Here is a 22,662-nt window from a genome sequence, read left to right as displayed (position 1 = left end):
CATGACAGACTCCATTCAACCTCACATTCCTGTGGTGTTAAATAAGGAGTCCAGCACTGATCTCTGCTGCCAGAAAGTTTGAGTGAGCCTGCAGAGGAGGAGTCAATAGGGGTCAAGCTGTGTACATACCAGGGAGAGGTCTTTTAGAGTCGAATAGACTTGTATTTTCTTTGGTTTGTGAGAGGAACACAGCTATTTATACTTTTAATATACCCTCCCTTGAAAGTTAATATATTTAATCAAATATCAAAATTATTTAGTGTTAATATCTGACTTCAAAAATTACCTGTTCGACTTCATTATAACATTGAGAGTTTTAGTGAGTTTCAGTTGCAGAAAGGGGCTTCAGTCTATTCAAAGCTTTGACAATGTTTCCCCCTGCTGGCAAGAAATGAATGCAACAAAAATCTAAAAAATGCCACGACATAAGTTAGTTGCAAAAAGGAGCTACACTCTACCCTGGACTCAATAATACACTACCCTAAGGTGCTACTCTGAGATATCGTTCCGTTCAGGGCGTGTCCCGCTAGGTGTGACTGTCTTCAGTGTGTGCCATTAGTGGCTGGAACGGAACAGAACAAAGCAGTCCGCCCACGCACACTGGAACAAATCGGAGAAAGGGACGGGTAACAAATCAACTAATAGCGAGATCTAAGAACATCTGTCATTATTTGAGCAAGAGAGCAACTCCAGGTGGACTTTTCTTGAGTCTCTCCGGGACAAAGTCCGACTGCCTGTACTCTAAAATGACAACGGTTCTCATTTACCACGTCTTGTCGCTGCTGGTAAGTCTTTTAAGAGTATTTTATTCATGCCGTTACTTAATTTAAGTGCTTGTCAACATTGTTTTCTGAAAAGCGACGCACGAATAAGTGTGGATAACCCGACTTACTTTAAAGCGAGTGCTGAAAGTTAAAAGATCGACTTGCTTTCCTCCTCAGATCCTTTCCTGTGTGGAGTCGTGTTATATTCCTGACTCTCTCTACGTCGTTTCGCCACAAAACATTCCAGTTGGATACCAGATCACAAAAGGTACCTCAGTCTGTCTATAACTACTTATTATACTTTAAATAATGCATTGATCTGGCTTAGTTTTTTGAAAAGAGAGAGAGACTTTCTTCTCTTTCGAGATATTATTTTTATTTATTTATTTATTTATTTATTTTAGTTGAAGCTGTTGGCTGTGACCCCAAGACACTTCATTTAACTGTGGAGGATCCTAGCTTTACGATACAGAGCAATGGGGTAATAGTAGCACTAAGTCCGGTCTCTGTGGCAACCAGAGGGCGGACATTTTCTGTAAGGGCTCAGGACAATAGTGGGCCGGGAAGTGAGATGGAAGTTCACCTTGTCTGCAGTACAAAGCAGAAAACAAATGTAAGAAAGTTGCAAATGTTTTTTTTTTTAAAAATAAGAAATATATAAAATTATATATATATATACTTTAGAATTATAATGTGTATCATTTATTTATGTACATTACAGAAAAATGGACAAGTAATTTTGAAGCGCACAAAAAGACGCTGGAGTCCTCCCCCCATCAACATACTGGAGAATTTCAAAGGGCCTTTCCCGCATCGCTTGGAAACGGTAAGACACAATCATGACACAATCAATATATATATATATATATATATATAGCGAGAGTTTTAGTGTATATATATATATATATATATATATATATATATATATATATATATATATATATATATATATATGAGCTGGATTATTTTCAATGACCACACAACATAATTCCCACTGGGAAACAAATTTGGACAGTTTTGTCCTCCATATGGACTTATAATGCAATAAATTTAAAAAAGACATCTAGACAATTATCACAAGCGTTTTGGCTGTAAATCTGTAATAGCAAAGAGTTCAACAAACAACAAATAATATTTTAAATATTAAATCAGCTATTAGGAAACAAGCTTCAGCTTGCATTCAGAAATGTAGCTTTGCTGCTAAACAGTACACAAGGATTAAATTCGGTCAGATTTTGAAACATAGGTTCAGAATTTATTGACATTGCCATCGAATCAACTGCAAAAACCAGTAAAACCATATTATCACTGAAAATTCTATAATTCTAATATTTTTCTAAGAATTAGCAATACAGAAAGATGGAGCATGGAAATGTGGGTCAATCATTATAAAATTTAACAATCTCATACTTTTCTAATATTGTGTAGTTCTTGTTGTATGCAGTGGTATTTTGGCAATCAATTGCATGTAAAGTTGTTGTTATTTTAAGATATTTAATTTCTTTTCTCTGTTATAGGTTGTTTCAGATAGAAAAGTCAATTACACTCTGCACTACACCATTGAAGGACATGGTGTGAACCTGAACCCAACCGGCATTTTTAGTATTGACAGCTCTTCTGGGGCTCTGTATGTGCACCAGACATTGGATCGAGAAGTGATTGCACAGTATATAGTAGGTTTTGTAGCTAGTCCACACCTCACCTTTATCATTTGATCTCAACCTGCCTTATTTACTTAATTTTATATTCTGTCTCTGAAATTCATTTCTTTTACTAAAACTAGTAATTCCATTTTTTATTATTTCAATAATTAATTTATTAGTTCATTTCAAATTAAATACATTTGTGCAATGCAACATAAAAAAAATCAAATTAGCTTGTTTTTTTGATTTCTGATAAATGATAATGTAACAGTTAAACATGAGTGAATCACAAGAAAATGCACACTTAAAAGTCTCTAATTGGAGTAGTCTTATATATTTCTAATATTATATAAGAAAACATATTCTCTATTAAACCTTAAACAGATGTACAGTAAAAATACAGTATTTTAATTTTCAGCCTTTATTCTTCTTTGTGAACCTTTTTTGGTTTAAGGCATTTTTGTTTACAATTCTGATTGTAAATATTAGTTCAGCTATCAGTTCTTTTTGGCATATTAATATGTGATCATGCTGAAATATGTGCATGTTTACAGCTAACCATTAATGCTTTGGAGAAAAATTCCATGTTGCCCAAAGATGATCCTTTGGACATTATAGTAAAAGTGGACGATGTAAATGATAATGCGCCGGAGTTCCAAGGCAAGCTTGAGTTTACTGTGCTTGAGCAAAGCTTAGGTAAGGAGAAGCAAACACCCAGTGGTCATGACATATGAAACCCGCTTTGTAAAAATCCTCTGACTAAACATGTTATTCACCATAGCTGAGGAGGTGGGGAAAGTGAATGCCACAGACAAAGATGATCCCGAAACAGACCATGCGAGGATCAAATACAAACTCCTTGATGGGTTGGATTTTTTTGCCATCAACGCAGATACCGGTGTTATCACCACAATCTCTAAGAAGCTGGACCGAGAGGTGAGCACTGCCATCGCATTGAAGTTGTTTGGCTTTGTTTCTTTAAATTTAAATCCATCTCCTTTTTCACCACTTGACTTTTTTTCCCCCTTTTTGTTATGTTTTATTTTAAGACAACAGAAACGCATAAGGTTACTATAGAGGTCAGAGATTTGAAGGGGAAACCAAATGGTCTTTATAACACTGCTACCGCAACAATCACCTTGAAAGACATCAATGACAACCCACCAACTTTCACCCAAAGTTCAGTAAGTGCTTAGAACCTAAATAAACATAGTATTAGTAATAGATAAATAATTGAATGAATTATTATTTTCAAAACATGATAATGTGGAGTGAAGACGTCACAATTTAATGTTGCACAAAAAAACAACTTTAAGACAACAATCTGCTGCTGGATTGTATTTGAAACAGAAAAAAATGATTACTCATACAATTATTAAAATATAAACAAATTGTAATTATAATGTTTGATGCTCTGATATATAAAATTCTAACCAAATATATTGGATGAACCCCTGCTGAACAGCTGTATTTGTCAGTTTTGTATGCAAGGACAAAGTATCCAGGCCTTACTATTGTTCCCTGCCATGCAGTGTGCATGACAGAAAATAGTTGTGTCGTAGCCTCATGTATTTTTTGAAAACCTTGCTTTACTTAACTACAAGTAGCCAACTCATGTCTAATTCAAATAAAACATATGGGTTTTTTGTTTTTTCTTTCTGCAGTATAAGACTACAATTCCAGAGAACGAGGGTGAAAAACTTATCCTGAGAATTCCCGTGGAAGACAAAGATTTAATAAATACACCCAACTGGATTTCCAAATTTGTCATCACGAAAGGAAATGAAAATGGGAACTTTAGGATTGACACTGATCCCAAAACAAATGATGGGCTTCTTTATGTTACAAAGGTGAGTTTGATGTCAAACTTATGAATTTCTTAGTATACAATTATACAATTTACTCATATTTTTTACAGGAAATCAATTTTTACTTCTTGCTTTTTATTTTCTTCTAATGCCTCTCTCCATTTTCCAGCCCTTAGATTATGAGAAGACCAAGAATGTAATGCTTGAGATTTCGGCCCAGAATCAGGAAAAGCTGGTTGGAGCCAGTGCCAACTGGATGTCCATCCCTGTGGAGGTTGCCGTCACCGACATCGATGAAGGCCCGGAATTCCTTCCTCCTACTGTTCGCTACACTGTCAAAGAGAACGTACCAAATGGCACAGTGATTGGGACGTACAAAGCTATTGATCCGGAGACCAAAAGCAGCAATGGCATATTGTAAGAGTTTTTATTAATTATTTTAAATAAGGTTTAAGTGGATCGACATGAATACAGAAAATTTATAAGGGTTCCCTAAAACGTTTGTCTCCTGAGCAGCAGAGTTCAGACCTCGACAGGTGACGCTAAATATGTGGGCCAATGATGCATCCTCTGTATTATTTTCCAGGTATTACAAGGTGTCTGATCCAGGTTCATGGGTTGGAGTGAACAGAAATACTGGAGAGCTGACGGTTACGAACACCATTGACAGAGAGTCCCATCTTGTCCAGAATGGAATTTACAACATCACCGTAAAGGCTATTGATGCCAGTAAGTTGTTGCATTGTTCACCATGTAAAAAAGTGGTGTGAGGAAAATCTGTTTTTATGTTATTGTTGTTTTTTTTTTTTTAACTATGCTAAAACACCAGCATTTAACTAAGGCATCAATCAAAGCCTTCCCTGTTTTGTAGTCCTTTCATGAAAGGTATACAGAGACAATGAAAAGACTGTTTGATTGTATGCCACTTATTTGGACTCTAGTGTGCTACTCTAGCCATTATCCAAAGAATATCTAGAGAATAATGACTAGATAATGGTTAACAGAGAAGATTTGAATAGGAAAGTCTGGAACAACTATGACCAGAGAACGGGCCAAAAAGTCAGAATTTATATGTTTATTTATTCTTTTTTTAATTCTGTACTTGATAGTTACAAAATGTGAAGCCTCTTTTTATTTTTTAAGTATATATTTGAACTCCACCCCCAAAAAACAAAAACAAACAAAAACATTTTAGTCCTTAATACAGGTTAGAAAAGAATCTCTACTCAAGTTATTATAATTAGTATGTGGGAGAATTAGTGATGGATGTTTGCCAAAACTCACAAAGAATTGGTGGTTTTGAAGAAAGCTTGTCATACTCTGTACAGGTTGTTCTTCCTTCTAACTCCATTTTGATGAGTGATCCTCAGCCGATAAATACCATTTATGGTTAAAGCCACACCTTTCTACTTGTCTGAACATACCGTCTTTGTTTTACCTGAAAACATCTGTTCTCTATTCCTGGTGAATGACTCAGACGATCTTGCCAGATCTGACTGGTACTTATTTAACAAGGAAAGTTATAATCGGCTCCATTGGGATCACAGAGATAGGGGGGAAAGAAACCTCATGTATGACGTTAGGGGTTTTTGTGCAGACATGTTCATGTTTTTTTTCCATCTGATAACTAATGGAATACCTTTTTTCAGCCTCCAAATCAGGAATAGGAACAGTAATCCTTGTGATAGAGGATGAAAATGACAACAAGCCAACAATCCCAAAGGAACTGATAATGTGTAAAAAACCAGATGGCAGCCGGAGTTCCTTGGTGGTTGTGGCTCAAGACAATGACAGCGATCCATATTCCGGGCCCTTCAGCTATTCTTTGCCAGCAAAACACAATGGAAATTGGGATGTGACAATATACAATGGTTGGTACTAACGCTGTGTGTTTTAAAAAAGTCAGAACAGCAGATGTTTGGGCTGTTTATGTGTTCATCAACATAGCACTGATATGGACATTAGCTAAGGATTCATAAATATTCATGTGGCAGTAGACAAAATTTCATCAAGTTAAAAACTAATTTTAAGTATGTCTGCTAATTAGTTCGGGCAGAATTTTGTAGGATTTTTAAGCAAGTTGTTCTTGAGTATTTATTTTATGCATAAAAGTTGCACTAAAAACATAGTTACACTTTGAAAGTTTCTAAGCCTTTTCCTCATGGAAAAGGCCTATGCTTAAAAGTTTCTTATCAACAAGAGACATGTATGAAATGTCTTTATCCATATGAATGACTCAAAATATGTTCGATGTAGCTTCTGAAATACACCAGAAACAGATTTAAAAGCAGAGAGCATGTAACATTTTGGTTCTAAAAACATTCAGAAACTATTACTCCTACCAAGTTAGAGATGACTCGTACATTGCTTCACATGGGTTAAATTCATAACCCATGAGGGGGGATGAAGGGTTGTTTTTACATTTATCCCAATATAAAAGCTTCTAAAAAAAATTCTGTTTTTAATTTTGTTTCTTCTTAAGGAACGGCGGCTGAGCTGATACAAAAGAATGAACTTCCTCTAGGGTTACACAAGGTCTCCTTCATCGTAAAAGATCTGCAGGGAAATGGTGATACTCAGACTACAACAGTAATGATCTGCCAATGCAGGAACGGAGCTTGCATAAAAAGAAGTCGCTCTATCGAATTGGGACCACTGGGTATCCTAGCCATGTTGCTGCCCCTGTTCCTCCTCCTGCTGCTCGGTGAGTCCTTTACTATTATGTTACTAGTAGATCAGTGTGGACTTCCTCTGTGGTGGTCATAAAAAAATCCAAAGAATGATGTAGTTGAATAGTTCATTCAGTTTTTGTGTGGTATTCTTTTAAAGTTAATATCTGTAAGACATCAATTACCTGATATTGCGAAGCACAGATCTGTGGGAGGTTAGCAGTTAGTGGTTTAACTTGATATAGCTATGTTAAACATATTCATTTGAAAGTGTTCAGTAAACTGTGCCGTTGATATATAAAACATAGAAGTAAAAAATGGGGGAACGGCATCTTTTCTTACTCTCTCGTTGAGGCACCTGTAAAAGTTTTAGTTACTGGCTGTCTCGAGGTGCATAATATTTGAAAATCTTGCAATAGTAATAATATTGGTAAATATTGCAACAATATGAGTTGCGATATATACATATTTATATAGGCGAAATCCGTGAAGTAGTTACCTTTATTTTTATTTTTTTTTTACAATTATTATACTTAAATACTCTACATTGAAACCAAAGAACAAAACCTGTTTTCAGGCTCAAGTGGGTTTTTTAAACAAATATAACACTTTCTTACAAATAACTACAGTAAAATAATCATTTTAATCATCAATACGAAGTACAATAGGACAAATTGTGACTCGCGTATTTCACTGTGCCTCTGACTGTGACGCTGCGGCCTCACTAAGCTCTCTAGTGTCTTTTTCTTCTGAAGCCTGTGGTGCAGGTGTGTTTTTTTCAAAAGAACATAGTTATCGGTATTTGTTGTCACTCATTTTGTCTTATGGGCAAAAACATTTACCAAAATTTCCCATGCTGTATTACGTATATTTAAATACAGTAATGTTGTTGGCACACAGATAGAGATGAAGCGCAGAGACTGTTTAGTCAATCAGGACGCAGAACATAATACACTGTGAAAAAAAACTCCACAAAAAAAAAAAAATCCAGGAAGTAGCGAGGCCGTGAAAGGTGAACTGCGTTATAGTGAGGGTTCACTGTATTTGCAGATCAGATATTTTCTTATCTAGAATAGTTTTACCTGTTACCATAGACGTGAATGTGAATAAACCACTCAGCCACTGTTTTCTAAAAGGAAAAGCTACTACCGTCTATAGCGTTTGTGCACATTTTTTTCATCCTACTTATGTTTATATGATTAATAATAGTGAACAAACCTTCTGATGAATCAACCTTTTATGCTGATATCAACATGCTGAGTTGCTAACGCCATTTTGCCACTCCTTGTCAGGACAAGGAGTGGCAAAATGGACTTCAGAACGTACCAAATGCTGCTATTGTCAATGCTGTAAATATCTGAAAATGGTTAGAGAAGCACCCCTTGTGTACAACAAAATCACACTGTAGCTATTTAATTTAGCATATTGTGGTAATTCATAAATTATGAGCAGAGCCTACAAATTGTGGGTTTTTGAGAAACTTAAAGTTCTCATTAACAGCTTAATATAGGAAAGGTTTACACTATGAAACAAGGTTAAAAACAAAGCATGGGGACATTTTAATAACTTATATTAGCAGCACTGTTGGCATATTTAGCATTACTAACTGTAAATGTAGCCTCTCTAGTTATTTTCTAATTTGTAAACATTTACCGGTACATTGTGTCTGAGCCTTCCGGTGGCCTGCCACTGGAAGGCATTCTATTCCAGTGGCCAGGACCTGCCTTTTTAAAAACAGACTGAGTTTGAAAGTGCAAAAGTATATAAAAAAAAACAATAGCAATGATATGTTCCAGGTGTAATTGCAACAGTTTTTCTGTAGCACTTCAGATAACTTGAAGCATTTCAAGTTTTTGCTAAATCAAATGCTTAAGCTTAAAAGGGTTAAAGTTGACGTGTCTGGCAAGTGCCAAGCCTTCCAGCAATCTAAAGATTTCTTCTGTTTTCTATAACATTACAGGTTTACTGTTGTTCTCTACTTGCACTACAAAGTCAGAGAAGGTTCCACTTGACGATGGAGAATTCAGTCATGGAATCCTCCTTCCATCGAACACAGAGGCCCCCGGCGATGAAGTGGTAAACCTTTTGCCACCATGTTGGGAATTAGAAAACCCACTGCTACCTTAATTTACTCATTTAGCTTTGCATGATTTATTAACTCATGGTTTGCTTTGCTTTGCTTTTCAGGATTCCTTGGCTTTTACCAGCACTTCATTTGAGCAGGCAGTAAAAGGTTCAGTCAAGGGCTCTGTAATGAACCCTGCATGGCTGGGAAACAAAAGCACAAGCACAATTGGAGGCCATAGTGTGCATGAAAATGGATTCCAACAATCCATCGGCCTTAATACAATGACTGCTCATAATATGTCCTCTGGCCAGTTTGATCAGTACGGTCAGCATGTTGAGAGTAAACATTTAAGAAGTGGCATGGAATATGATCAATACAATATGGAAAATGCTCTATCTCGTACTTGGCTGACGCATGACCTTTATCTGAAAATGGTAAGACTTGGGAAAAAAAAAAAAAAAAAACCCTCCAAAATCAGTTTTGATATTTTAAATTGATGCAGGAGTGTAATTTAGCTTTTTTTTTTTTTCAAAAGACAAACTGAAGCTGAACAGAAAGCTTTTACTTTGTAAAATTTAATAAATCTAGCATTTACTGTGGGAGCTAAAGAAACTCCCATTTGTAATATAATTTTGTTCTGTAAGCTGTGTAAACTCTTCGGTGAACTTTAATATTTTTTTCTGTGAAAAAATAATGTTTCTGCAGCTTGTTGGTTGTAATATCAGACTGCCAGTCATATCCTGAGGGCTGTCTTGTTTTATCACTTTGTGTAATATGATACCTCTTATCATCCAGGTTTAGTCCACACACAGTAACACACTACCTCTCACTCCCCACTACTTTGATCTTGCAGAAAGTGGCACACTTGGGAACAGAGGGGGACGAACGCTATGCCAGTGATGTCATCCACTCCTATAACTACGAGGGGAACGAGTCCGTCCACGGCTCCGTGGGATGCTGCAGTGATTACGGCGACAAAGAAAATCTCGAGTTTTTGAACACACTTGGGCCAAAGTTCAAAACTCTTGGAGAAGTCTGTACAAAGAGATGAAGAAAGATAATGAAGTAGTTTAGGTTTATTTTTCATTGTGCAAGATTTAGATGCCTGGGTTATGAATGCTTGGTATGGTGCTGAATGTTTATCGTGTTAGTGTTTCATTATGATATTTTGGATTTTTTTTTATATATTTTTTTTTTGGTAGAAGTCTTTTGCACTGTAAACAAAGCAGTCGTCAGTTTCACACAAGCCATGTGATGCTTTCCTTTGTGGCAATTTCCTCCTACAGCCTTGGTTATGTTCAAATTAAGATGTATATGAAGATAACTTAAAGCTTAAAATCTGTTTATAATGACTTGATTGTTTAGCTTTTATTAATCTTGTGTTCACAGAGAAAATTGCATTTTTTATTGTCAGTTTTATCTATATAGTTTCTGAGGTATTTTATTCTATTTTTTGCTGACATTTCACACAGTGTTCTATGTATAAAAGATTTTTTTTTTTTTTTTTTTTTAAACACGTGCAGACTTTGGGATTCTGTTTGTCTTTTAGTGATTTTCCACTGCAAGCTTGTTCATTTTTTATTTTATTTTTTTTTTGTTTCGTGCACTAATTATGTGTGCAGGCACATTCCACCCGCAAAGGAATGTGTTTACAGTTGTCTGGGTGTAGCTTCTGCTGAGTGTCAGTGGGATTATTGCAACATTCTGAGACAACGAGTTTGCGAAAATCAACGCAAGGGTGTGAATGGGAGGGGTGGGGTGTGACACTGCCGTCAACTGAATCCCATGGTTCAGACACATGCAAGCTCAGACCCTTCAGTAAGATATCCACAAAGCTGCTTGCTTGAAGGGGATCAAATATTTATTGTCAAGCATTTTTTTAGTTTTGTTGTCTAGTTTAGATTTAAATGAGCTGAAAAGAATAAATACAAATACGATTTGAAGCAGAAATAATCAATGTGGTTTCTTTAAAGTTTGGGTGCTCAGTTTGCTCAGGTTTTGTGTGCTTTGGTAAATGATTTACTGGGTGTGGCTCTATGAGCGAGGCAATGTTCTAACGCAGCCAGATCCCATGACAACAAGCCAATATTTACATAGTCTTGCAAATCCAGTTTGTGCACTAGAATAATTAAAACCTCTGCATGTACTTTTGCCACTAGGTTCCTCACTACAGCATAAAAAACAGGAACAATATTAGTAACAGTAATGCTTCTTGTTGCTACTATGGTGAGTAGTAGGTGCTCCACTGTAAGAAAATATGGTAAAATACTGCTGCTAGTTAATGATTATTGCACAGTTCTGGAATAGATATGGAATTCTCATTGATTTGTAAATTTTTCATTTACAAACACAAAATAGATCATCAGGGCAGCACTGGTGACTTTATCAATGCATTTAGGCATCTGGACATGAAAAACAACCAGCTGAAGCGCAAACGAAGCATCAAGATTGGAAAAGGAGGGGATGTAAATGTTTCCAATGTGACAAGGTTGTTTATGCCAGATGGGACCCTTCGAGTACTTCAGAGACAGCTGGTCTAAGGGTATTTATTAGCACAGTAGAACCATTTCTAAGGGTGTGTGAGGAACAACTACCCTAGGGCAACATTGATGCAAGCGCAGCCAACCTAATGTTGAAATTTAATTGAGGAAGATTGCAGGTTACTGACTGCTTCATGCTTGATGTCATACAAAATATGTCCGTGTGAATCACATTTCAAAGTGAAGCTGAGAATGTCATTTATAAAGATCATAAATCATGTAATAGTGTAAAGATGGACAAAGCTGACAAGAAACTAGAAGAAAAAGTGGGACATTCATTAATCTGGAAATAAAACCTCTTGAGTTGATTAAACACAAAAACCTTATTTAAATGCTAAAATATACACATAAAAACATAACTATTTCTCTACTATGCAAGGGTGTAAATCAGATGTATTCATCAAGGGTTTTTTGTTAACCATCCCACAGGGGCTAATTAGGAAAATCTTGGAAACTCACTTAACCAGAAAATGTTAAAAAGGAGCATTTGACCCAAATATCTGACAAAGCTCTTTTGATTCAGATGCACAAAATAACTCCCGGATTTATTTCTGTTTCACTGATAAATCCGGGAGTTTAAGCTATTACTAATTTTTTTTAGCTGCAATGATTCACACCCTTACATTTAACTTTTGTATGTGCAAGGATCAGAAATGTCAAGCTGTTAGTGATGTTCACCTCTGATGAACCCTTGACTCACGGGAATGACGGAATGACAGCGTTGAGACATGAGAACGAAGAATTAATTTGGCGCAATTTATTTTCGTTTTTTCTTTTGACAGAGTGTGAAATTTTTCACTTTCGTTCAAATTGAGAACGAGGGCGGAAAGAGTTTAGTATAACGACGGGAGTTCTCACCATCAGATAGGCTCTCTTTTGTCTCGTATTTTTACACGCAAATAGTAAAAACAAGCAACTTAAACACTGTAAAGCTTTTACAACGTTCTTAGTAGTTAAAATTAAAACATACCTGAACTATAGTTTATTTATGGATGAATAAAATCCTTTTCCACTTTATACACAGTAAAGCAATAACACTGATAAGCCACATAATTCAATATACCACTTTGTATGTCCATTCTTATCGGGACTGCTTGAGCCATCACTTTCCCTTGCTTCTGTAAAGATGCAATTAATTCCAAGGCAGGAGCGTGAAATTAATTTATTGCTTGTAATTAGTTTTCTTCATACTGCGAAAACAATCTATCCGCATAGGGTGTGTTCAGTCTTCACCAGAGTCTGAAGACACTCAACTCCATGGGAGTTCAATATGAGGCGCTGCTTTTAGCTACCAACAACAACAACAACAACAACAAAAAAAAAAAAAAAAAAACTTGATGGAGCAACGAAACTTCTCAACAACCCCTGATGACTCTGACTTCAAGATTTATCATTTTAAGTGGCATGTGAGGGGATATTTTAGTCCCTAACAGCGTATATGACAGATTTTTCTTTTTTCAATGTGTGCCAGTGGGGAGACTAAAGCAGGCCATGTACATATTGAATTTAATCTGGTGTGTGAATAATTAAATCACGTACTGAGTCTGATTACAAGGTAACTTATTAAAATTACTGCACAGAGATCCTAAAAAAGGACTAGAACGGTTTGAACGTCCTACATGATTTAACTGATCTTTCCTTAAACATAACTGCCATGCTGTAATTGCTGCAATAGGCACTAGGTGGCACTCTTACCCTCTCAACTGAGTGTCATATGTGCCAGTGGCTGTGAGGAATATTTTTAGAAGGTAGCTGGCTTCACTGAAGATGTTTTCTGTCTGCCGCATGTGTAATCAAACACCTGAAACAGCTTCAGTTAAAGTGTGAAAGTCACAACAGCACATCTAAAGGGAGAGGATGTGACAAGATGCTTCAGCATACTTTAAAGTTGCACATGTAAGCTGATTATCATATGGGAAAAGTTTAATTTAGTAATGTTTTCTTGTGTAACTTACTCAAGCTTGCGACTGTATGTGCTTCACCTGGGAAGTCATCATGGCTGGAGTGGAGGTGGAAATAATTCTGTTTATATTATCTAAGACCACTAAAAAATGCATTCAGAAATACTATGTACAAAATATAATTATCTATAAAACCATGGGGAAGGCTACTAAAATCTGACTCTGACTTGGCTGCCAAAACACCAATATCAAGTTTAATAACCAAGGTGTTAATCTGGTTTATCATGGTTAATCACTTTTTCACACAAAAATAAACAGTAGAGTGGAAAAAAGTCAGACTTTTAGTGCATATGCTTCACTTATTTGGAGTGAGATTAATTTGGGCAGAGTGAGACATGGAGAAATTCTGTGTCTCTGTATAGTGACAATGATAGTGTATGCAGAGAGAACTATAAAAGCCACAGTAATTTAAATGAAAAAGCAATTTAATGACATTATCTTGAACATGGTATGAGTATTTCTAGTGAAATTATTTTGCGTTACATCTCTGGTGGGTAATTTTGTGCATAATTTTTTGTGCATTACTTTTAGAGTTTATGTCTCTTTGAATCAATCGTTTCTTTCTCACGTTTATCTCAACCTGTTTTACAATTTCTTCCTAAAATTTGACAACTACATAATTTTCTTTTTGTGTATACATGTTGTTCATGTTGTCTGATGTAAAGGGCCATTAATACTATTAACAACTACAGTGTCAGTATACAAGTGAAGGACTGTAAGAAAAAACAAATGGTAGATTTAATTAAAAAAAATTGTACATATTAGCACTTTGTTTTCTGATAACTTGTTCTAAGGACTCATTTGGCAGTATGCTTTGCTCCCTCAAACTTTTCTCAAATTAGCGATTCAAGAACTTACCTGTTACTTTGCTGATTATTATTCACACTCAATAGAAAAGTGCATGCCTGCATTTTAATTAGAAAAATCTGTTAGGCACAAACCCTCAACTAACTCAAAAGGAATCAACTTGTAAACAGCATACAATGTATTTAATTAATTAATGTTTCTGGTTAAATCAATATATGCAAACGGCAGAACACTTACTCATGAACTAAATAGGATTTTCGTATTGATTTTCATATTTTGCATGAGACACAAGCACGGTTTTTATTCATTGAAGGGAAATGAATAAATATCTTTAAACTTAAAGGTCTAATTATATAATAAACATCATAATATAGCCATGCAGCTATACAACTGATGAAAAGGCGTACAGCTTTGTAAAGATTTGTAAAATGTCTTTGCCGTTAATGACATTAAATCTTTGAGATAAGAACTGTTTTAATAAATATGCATATTTAGGAGCTTGATCCATGTTCTATTCTATTCTATTCTATTCTATTCTATTCTATTCTATTCTATTCTATTCTATTCTATTCTATTCTATTCTATTCTATTCTATTCTATGAGCTATATTCTTTGGTCCACAAATATCTGTTTGGGATTTTCCAAACAAAGACGATGTTGAGCAGAGTCTACTAAAATCTTTTCTATTTGAAATGATCTTCAAACCAGCACCCTAACACCCTTTAGGACTGTAAATATTTGGAAGCTCTTTAGAGCAAAACGCTCATCAAACATTTTTGGAGGTTTTAGGTTCACATACAGCTACATATCATACCTAAAAAAGTCACCAGCCTTCATCAGACTAATACCTTTCTTACAGCAATGCATGAGAGAGGTAGCGTCATGCTATGAGGAAACATCATGGTAAGTAACATTAGTTACTTACCTGCACGGAGAACGGTGCAGGAGATGTATTTGACATAGAGAGGTCTTTGTACCATAATATTTGTAAACTAGAGCATGCGCTTTTTGGTTTGGGAAAGCGTCACAAACTTTCTCACTGCCTTATCCAAAAGCTCAGATTTAAAATCCCACATACCATCTGAGGAGCGACCAGAGGATGACATTTCATAGATGCTTCACTTATAATCTGATGAAACTTGACAGGACCTGCCAGAAAGAATTGGATGAATTGTAATAAATATCAGGTGTGCAAAGCCTGCAGAGACGTACCATGAAACTGAAGCTGCAATAACTGCCAGTCCTGTGAAAAGTTTTTTTTGTTTTCCTAAGCTACTGCTTATAAATCATTTAAGTGTGTGTGCATGTGTGTTCATATTAAATAAGGAATCATGGTGAAGTGATGTATTCACTTGAGACAAATAGTAAAACATGTAAAGACTACACAAAAAATTACAATAAATATGGCTTTCTTCTTATTCTTGAAGTTGAAAATATTCCATTGAAGGACCAAACGGATGGATTTATCACACTTGTGCCTCCTCATCAAGTGTTCACCACAGTAACAGTCGGGTGAAGGACAAAGTGCTTATACTCATTACTGTGTCAAATGAATGGCTCAGCGTTCCTGCTCCTGATGCCATTCAGCTGCGTTGTTGCACCTCTGACCTACATCAAAAGCCTGTTAAGGTGTGTGGTAGAGATATCCGTTTGTGTTTGTCTTTATTGAACAGAGGTTGTGAAGTGCAATAAACTGGAGGTCAGAGAGCAACGGCAAGACATAGAAATATATATATATATGAATTTGCAGTTCCTGTTCATCCAGCTGGGGCTTACATTCCTCACTATAAGTTCAGAAGTTTGTCTGTGCGTGCCGGGAGAAAATTCTTTCTATTTTCTAGTTTCTTGATGGTTTCAGGTGCAGTGGCTTGCAACCTTTTTCAAATCTTTTCATGCTGCAGGCAAGTACAAGTATTCCGATAAATGAAGAACAAGTCTTAAGCGTCTTGAGTTATTTACAGATTCTGTCTTTTTCCAATGACAAAGCGAAATCCACCAACCACTAAAGTCTGATGCTACTCCATTTATAACAATTGGCTACATTTGTTATATTTTCAGCTGGTGTAGTTCACTTTCACATAGCACTATGTGAAATGAACCAAACCTTTTGAAAAACTTCCTTACCCCATCACCTATGGTGGCGAGGCACCAGAAGGCACTGATGGAAACAACACAATAACCTCCGAGAAAGACATTGATGTCAACTTCCTTCTTGTTGGAGTTCTCTAAAGACCACAATCCATTTCTCCTGCTTGGGCCAGGACTAGTTTTAGTTGTATTTACTCAAAGGGCCCTGTACTATACTCTTCTTTGTTTGTCTCCGGTCCACTTGGCATTAAATATGCACATCTAACTGGACTTTTTAGTCCAGTTAGATGTGTTTGATCAAAGCAGACTCAACAGTGTTGGTGTGAATGCAGCCAAAGTCTGTCGGGCTTCTCTTTGGCACTTTGACAACAATTCTAATAGATACACTGCTAGACATGGAAAAAGATGAAATGAAATAAGTTAAAAAGCTACCTATTTTGGTGTTCAGCATGTCTATGAAAGTGCAATGCAAGTTCAGACCATTGACAAATTCTAAAATGACCTAAACAATTTCATCGTAGCTCAAGATGTATGTTAATACCCATTATACTGATGACATTTTACTTCTGTCTAAAAGTTAAGTCTAACTCTGACTAGGTTTTGTATCCCTGCTGAAAAAGACCATGCCTACAGCATGATGCTGCCACCACCAGGTTTTTATAATGGACATGGAGAGTTTTTATCTGCAAAGAATATCTCTACTTACTAGATTAAACTACTCACAGCTTGACTCTTAATATAGATTATTCAACTTCTGATGGCACTGGATTTTACTGAGGGGTGTGTGAGTAATGATGGATGAATACTTATAATTACACTTTTTTGAAAACATTGAGTCATTTCCTTTTCACTTTGCAGTAATGGACATAATTTCTTTATATTAGTCTTTCACATAAAATCCCAATAAAGCACATTGTAATTTGTTTTTTGAATGTGACATAGCATGAAAAGGCTTGAATGCCATTCATATTTTTGCAAGTTTCTGGTTATGAATTGCACAGTTCAGAATAATCTTTCTTAAATCCAAAAAAAGCATACCAGAAAAAAAACAACAGCGTTTTGTGGAAAATAGCTACAATTTCACCACTAGTGAAAAAGTAAACTCTAAGCAGAAAGAGAATTGAGATGTTGTTCCCTATCATCAGCCCATTTGCCTGAATATATTTACAGTATTTGATAAAAACTGAAAATGGGGAACACGGGGAGATGTTTCCTCCCCAATGTTATTATAATCAAAGTGAGCCCTCTGCAAAGCCTTACTGTCATGTTTTACTAACTCCTAGAATTTAACAGCACAACTGTGGGGATTTAGCAAGTGAACATGCAGAGATCAGCTGAATGTCAGTTGCTTTAGTTGAAAGATAAGATAGAAATGGTTAGGCAGACTGAGCAGGTGAGGATAAACAGGTAGATTAGGAGTATAAAGAAGAGAGGCAGAGTGCCTGAGATGAACACAAAAAGATGTGATGCAATTCAAACGTGGGTGTTTGGAAGTTGATTTTGGGGCTCTGTTAAGCATTAAGGCAGCGCGCAGATGGAGGTAAAGCCAACTCTTACTGTGTAACCCCTGTGGTGAAGATCTATAAGACTGATCAGACCACCGTCTGTGTGAGCGGCTACCTTCGCCTCATTGCCCGTTTCTTGGCTGGTTGCAGAAGGAGACTTCAGCTGACTACAAAACATATTCTCACTCAGGGGTTATGCCCTGATAACCACACAGTCTTAGTGTGGAATTTAATTGGCCCACAGCACATTTTACTTCTGGGGTTGTTTTGACACCTACAGTGTCAAAACAACACCAGCTAAAGGTTGAAGCTTGAGATATACACTGTGCAGCCAAATCTCAGCCCCCTTAAACCTCTGAGCTCAATGGCCATAACAGGAAAATTTACATGTCGATACGGATGCTTAAAAGTTTTTAATCCTTGAGAAACTATTGGAATTTCAAACAGGAGTAAGAGGACTGAGCAAGATGTAAAAGTCTTCCATTTTCTGAAACTCACATGAAGGCCATTTATAAGTTCCAGTAAAAAAGAATTAAATGAAAAATACAACACAGAACTGCAAACACTGCATGCTATAAGAGGACATATAGGAATTCAACTTCATTATTGTTGAGTAAATGTATCCACAGTACTGTCAGAAAATTCAATACAGCACAGCAAGAAAAACGAATCTGCTAAGGTCTGTGACCACTTTCTTGTGCTTCTCCACAAAAGCCTAGAGATGAAAACTAAACCAAGACCCCATACATGGCAATTCCTTTTCATGTTCTGACTCTGAGTTCAAAAGATTTCTTTTATATTGGGTAACACTGACGCTAAGGGTGTATAATTTATTGATTTGCTGTCAGGCTTGGATCAACTGCATCCAATCAAAGGCCTCTGTGCGTACCAAAACAGTCATCTGACATCAAGCAGAGCCCAAAACTCCCAGCAAATATTGCTGTGTGTTGTGAAAACCACATGGGGTGACCACATATTTCATGCAGCTGGCTCAGTTAACTAGAATCTGACAAATCTCCTCTGCTCCGTTGAGTTCACTTGGCACACATCTTCACTCAATTGGCATCCAAGTGACCAGAATATGCACAGACCTGATGCAATGGCATTTGTTAATCAGATAATCAACAGAAAGAAATAAGAAATCACAGCACTAAGCAACACTTTCCAACCTGTGTTGTGTTCTCGTTTTAAGGAATTGGGAGTCAATCGGTATGTAAAGTTTTAATAATTAAGCTTGAAAACACAAGCACATATTTCACACAGTTCAGTCTTCTTGCACATTCTAAAGTATTAGTTAAATATAGCTTTTATGATCACTGTAAGAACTGCATTTGCAACCCAAAGTAAAGATTTAAAAGTTTGTTGTATGAATAAGTGAAAGACTGCTTATAAAGCAAAGTCATTAGGATTTACTATGTACGCCTTGGGACAGTAATAGTTTTGTTTAAAGCTTTTTGCATTCTATGAAAAAAGTTAGGTTGTTCTGACTCAAAAAGTTTGGAAAACACCTATTTTGTATTTTTTCACTCACTTGGCTGGATTTCAGAAGAGATGTTATAAACCCTCAATGAAGCCATTCTAAAATGAGTTTAACACCTTACACATGATGGCATTACAATAATTTAAACATTATGGTGGCAGCATGGGATACATTCTTTAGCAGGGGCAGGAAATCTGTACAAACTAAGCTGCAAGATGGATGGAGTAAATACATGGCAATCCCAAAATAAATCATTTTGGAAGCTGGAAGAAATGTGAGGGAGGAGTACAAATCTGACTGAGCTTAAACTATTTTGTAAAGAACAGGGGAAATTTTCCATCAAACTCTGCAAAAGAGACAAACCTCAGAAGACTTGCTGCTTTAACTGCAGCAAAAGGCAGTTTTGCAAACTACTGACTCAGGTTGCCTGTGTGCACTTACACTCAAACCTCAGATTTAGTTTTATCTGTGAAAAAAATAGAAAAAAACAAACAATAATTAAGCAAATAAAGAAAGTAAAAAAGTATGATTTTTTTTCCCATTCCAGTCCTGTTTGTTATGCATTAGGTTTGGTTTGGCTACATATTGCTATCAATACCACAGCTAGTATTTATAGCTGATGAGGTGTTGCATCATCACACATGTACCTTTGATACAAATCTTGTGTGTGTGTTTATTAAAGTGCTCTGCATCAGCTCTGGTCCTGGCAGCCAACTTGCATTACTTTTTCTTCATAGATGGGTCTTTTAACTCGGCAATCGAGAACAAGACATTCAGTCCCAAATGCACATAAAATATATGTGAAATGACACACACACACGCAACCTACCCCCCCACTCCCTCACCCCCATCCCCCCCAAGAAAAAAAAAAAAAAAAGGATTGTGTTCTTATCGTAAGAACATTTTTTTTTTTAGGAAAGATTTGGACAAAGAAATAACTAGAAATAACTGTTATAAAGTTACTTTTCAGGAGTGTCAGCACTATGATTCAAAGTAAGGCTAAATCCAATTCTCTTTCTTAAAATTTCCTGGTTTTTGTCTAATTTGTAACAACAACTTTTTCACATCAGTATTTATTTTAAGATTTTTATAACGTGAATATGTTTTCAGTTTTCTTTTGTTGTTTAGTACCAATGCAACATTTCCAGAAATCCTTTTAGTCTGATCTGTTAAGACCAAAATGTCAACCAGATGGTTTGTTAACTGTACCTGCTTGCTTCTAAAAATATTTCATGAAAAACTGTACAGATAGTTCAGTTAGGCATGTGGTAATAAGGGTGGTAATAGTTATTCTTGCTCTATCTAAAGTATGCTGACAGTAAATGAAAGTACCATAGACAGAAACATTTGGGAATATACAGGTCTTTCAAATGCGGTCTTACCTTTTTTGATGCCCATTTTAATCTCTACCACACACTGAAAAAAATACCTTATCTCCATCTCTCATTGAATGTCAGGCCAACATCCCAAAAAACAACCTGTCAAATGTTAGTGGAACTAGAGGAATAATAAAGGAGGAAAAATCGATGCGTGTACACTTGGCAGTCAGTCCTTTCCTTTAACCTTTCCTCCTTTCTACCAAGAAGTCAAATCAAAGCCATCAGCAATTAGTTGCATTAATTCAATTGAATAATGTAAAATGAGGTATGTAAATATTCAAGACCTCTGTTTCCTTCTTAGTACCAGAAAGCTGGATTTGGACAAAGCATTTATTGCCAACACAAAATGTTATTTATTTATTTGTTTTTAAAATTAAAACATCTGAGTCATATGCAGCAGAGCACAAGAACAAAAAGCAAAATCAAAAATTTTGCCAAAACTAGCCTCTTAATGTGAAGATTTTGGGATACTCTTTAGAAATAAAGTAAATATATATTTTTAAAGACCTTACAATTCTGTCCACGCAGGGACTTTGTCTAATATGTGCACTGCAACTAATTGGTGCTGGCTGAGGATATTCACCATGCATCTTGCGAATACAGGCTACCTGAAGAGACTGACCTTAAAAGGGTCACTGTCCAGTATGATTAATGTCTCTTTTATGGATTAAATGCAATAACCAGGTGCCTTTGATTAATTACTAACATGGCCAACAGCAAATTGCTTCTAAAAATGACGGTGCAGGTAGTAAAATAGTTTTCCTGAACTTATTACCCTCCTCCTCCATCACAAACAAAGCATTTCACGTTGTCTTGGACCTTCGTTTTTATTATTTTTTTCTCTTTTATTTGTTAGGAAGATTCCTGTGTTAGTTTTTATTTTTCATTGTTCATTTTTTGTATCTTTTGGGCTGCACAGTAGTGCAGTTGGTAGCACTGTTGTTGTACAGCAAGAAGGTCCTGAGTTCAAATTCTGGCCTGCATGGAGTCTGCATGCTCTCTCTGTGCATGTGTGGGTTCTCTCCAGGTACTTTGACTTCAAAAGTGAACATTACCTTGTTGAGATAAAAGAGCAGAGGTGACTCTAAATAATCAATCAGAGCAAGAACATTTTTTTCTGCTCACACTCAAATTTTCAGACTACAATACCGAAACAAATGACAATATTGTGAATACCCCAACTGATATTTAACATAACAAAATACCTCTGAATGGTACATGTCACCCTCCAAAAACAATGCTGTAGAGAACTAAGACAAAACAAAACACTTCCATGGCAACCACACTTTGAGAAATCACACATCCATTTATCAAGCCGTAACTTGTTTAACACATAGTTTTAATATTATGGAGCAGTGTGTGAATGAAAAACATGGCATAAATTCTTATCCGCATGCAAATAATAATAAAAAAAAATGTTCTATGGACACTAATTAGCTTCTCAAATTTTTACGCACCTGAACATAGAAGTTTTAGGTATCACTGTGCTTGTAATTGGATTTCCAATTAATCTGTTTACTTTTATCTGTATTTTGCATTAAAACCGGCCTTTCTTTGAACTGAGTGCCATATAAATAAATTAAGTGGAAATGTATTCAGTTAGATAAGGCACTCATCTGTAAACACATATCAAATCAAAATTATGAAACTGATACGTAATAATTTCTTTTCTTAGCATAGCACCTTTTTTAAAGCCAGTGATTTAAAAAAAAATAAAAATCCACAAAGTATCAAAATTAATTTTGGCCACAGAGTAATTTAACTCAAAATATCATTTTAAATTAGGATAAAAGATGACTCAGTTTCTCTGAAGTCTCAGGCATATCAGTGGCAACATGAGGTGAGTTGCTCTATAGGCTGAAAGTAGTCGTAACAATAAAGAGCAGGGCAAATGAAGGTTGCTTGTAATTACACCCACCCTCAGGTCTAATTAGGTTAGCCCTTACTGTA

At 36.0% G+C, this 22,662-nt stretch overlaps 1 protein-coding gene across 1 annotated transcript; it reads left to right on the top strand.

Annotated features, from left to right (window-relative positions):
• The first annotated feature begins 463 nt into the window (after positions 1-463).
• dsc2l (desmocollin 2 like) lies at positions 464-10,905 on the top strand. Its single transcript, XM_044134758.1, has 16 exons — positions 464-785; positions 942-1,032; positions 1,169-1,377; positions 1,486-1,590; positions 2,282-2,437; positions 2,962-3,103; positions 3,189-3,343; positions 3,457-3,591; positions 4,072-4,257; positions 4,385-4,632; positions 4,802-4,944; positions 5,865-6,086; positions 6,698-6,919; positions 8,845-8,960; positions 9,072-9,386; positions 9,806-10,905. The coding sequence occupies exons 1-16, from the start codon at positions 747-749 to the stop codon at positions 10,001-10,003; spliced, it is 2,682 nt and encodes an 893-aa protein (XP_043990693.1). The 5' UTR covers positions 464-746; the 3' UTR covers positions 10,004-10,905.
• The last annotated feature ends 11,757 nt before the right edge of the window (positions 10,906-22,662 follow it).

The sequence above is a fragment of the Gambusia affinis genome, linkage group LG12, assembly GCF_019740435.1.
Source record: "Gambusia affinis linkage group LG12, SWU_Gaff_1.0, whole genome shotgun sequence".
In the NCBI taxonomy this organism is placed as follows: domain Eukaryota; kingdom Metazoa; phylum Chordata; class Actinopteri; order Cyprinodontiformes; family Poeciliidae; genus Gambusia; species Gambusia affinis.
The sequence above is the reverse complement of the archived record's forward strand: the minus strand, read 5'-3'. Positions and strand labels throughout refer to the sequence as shown.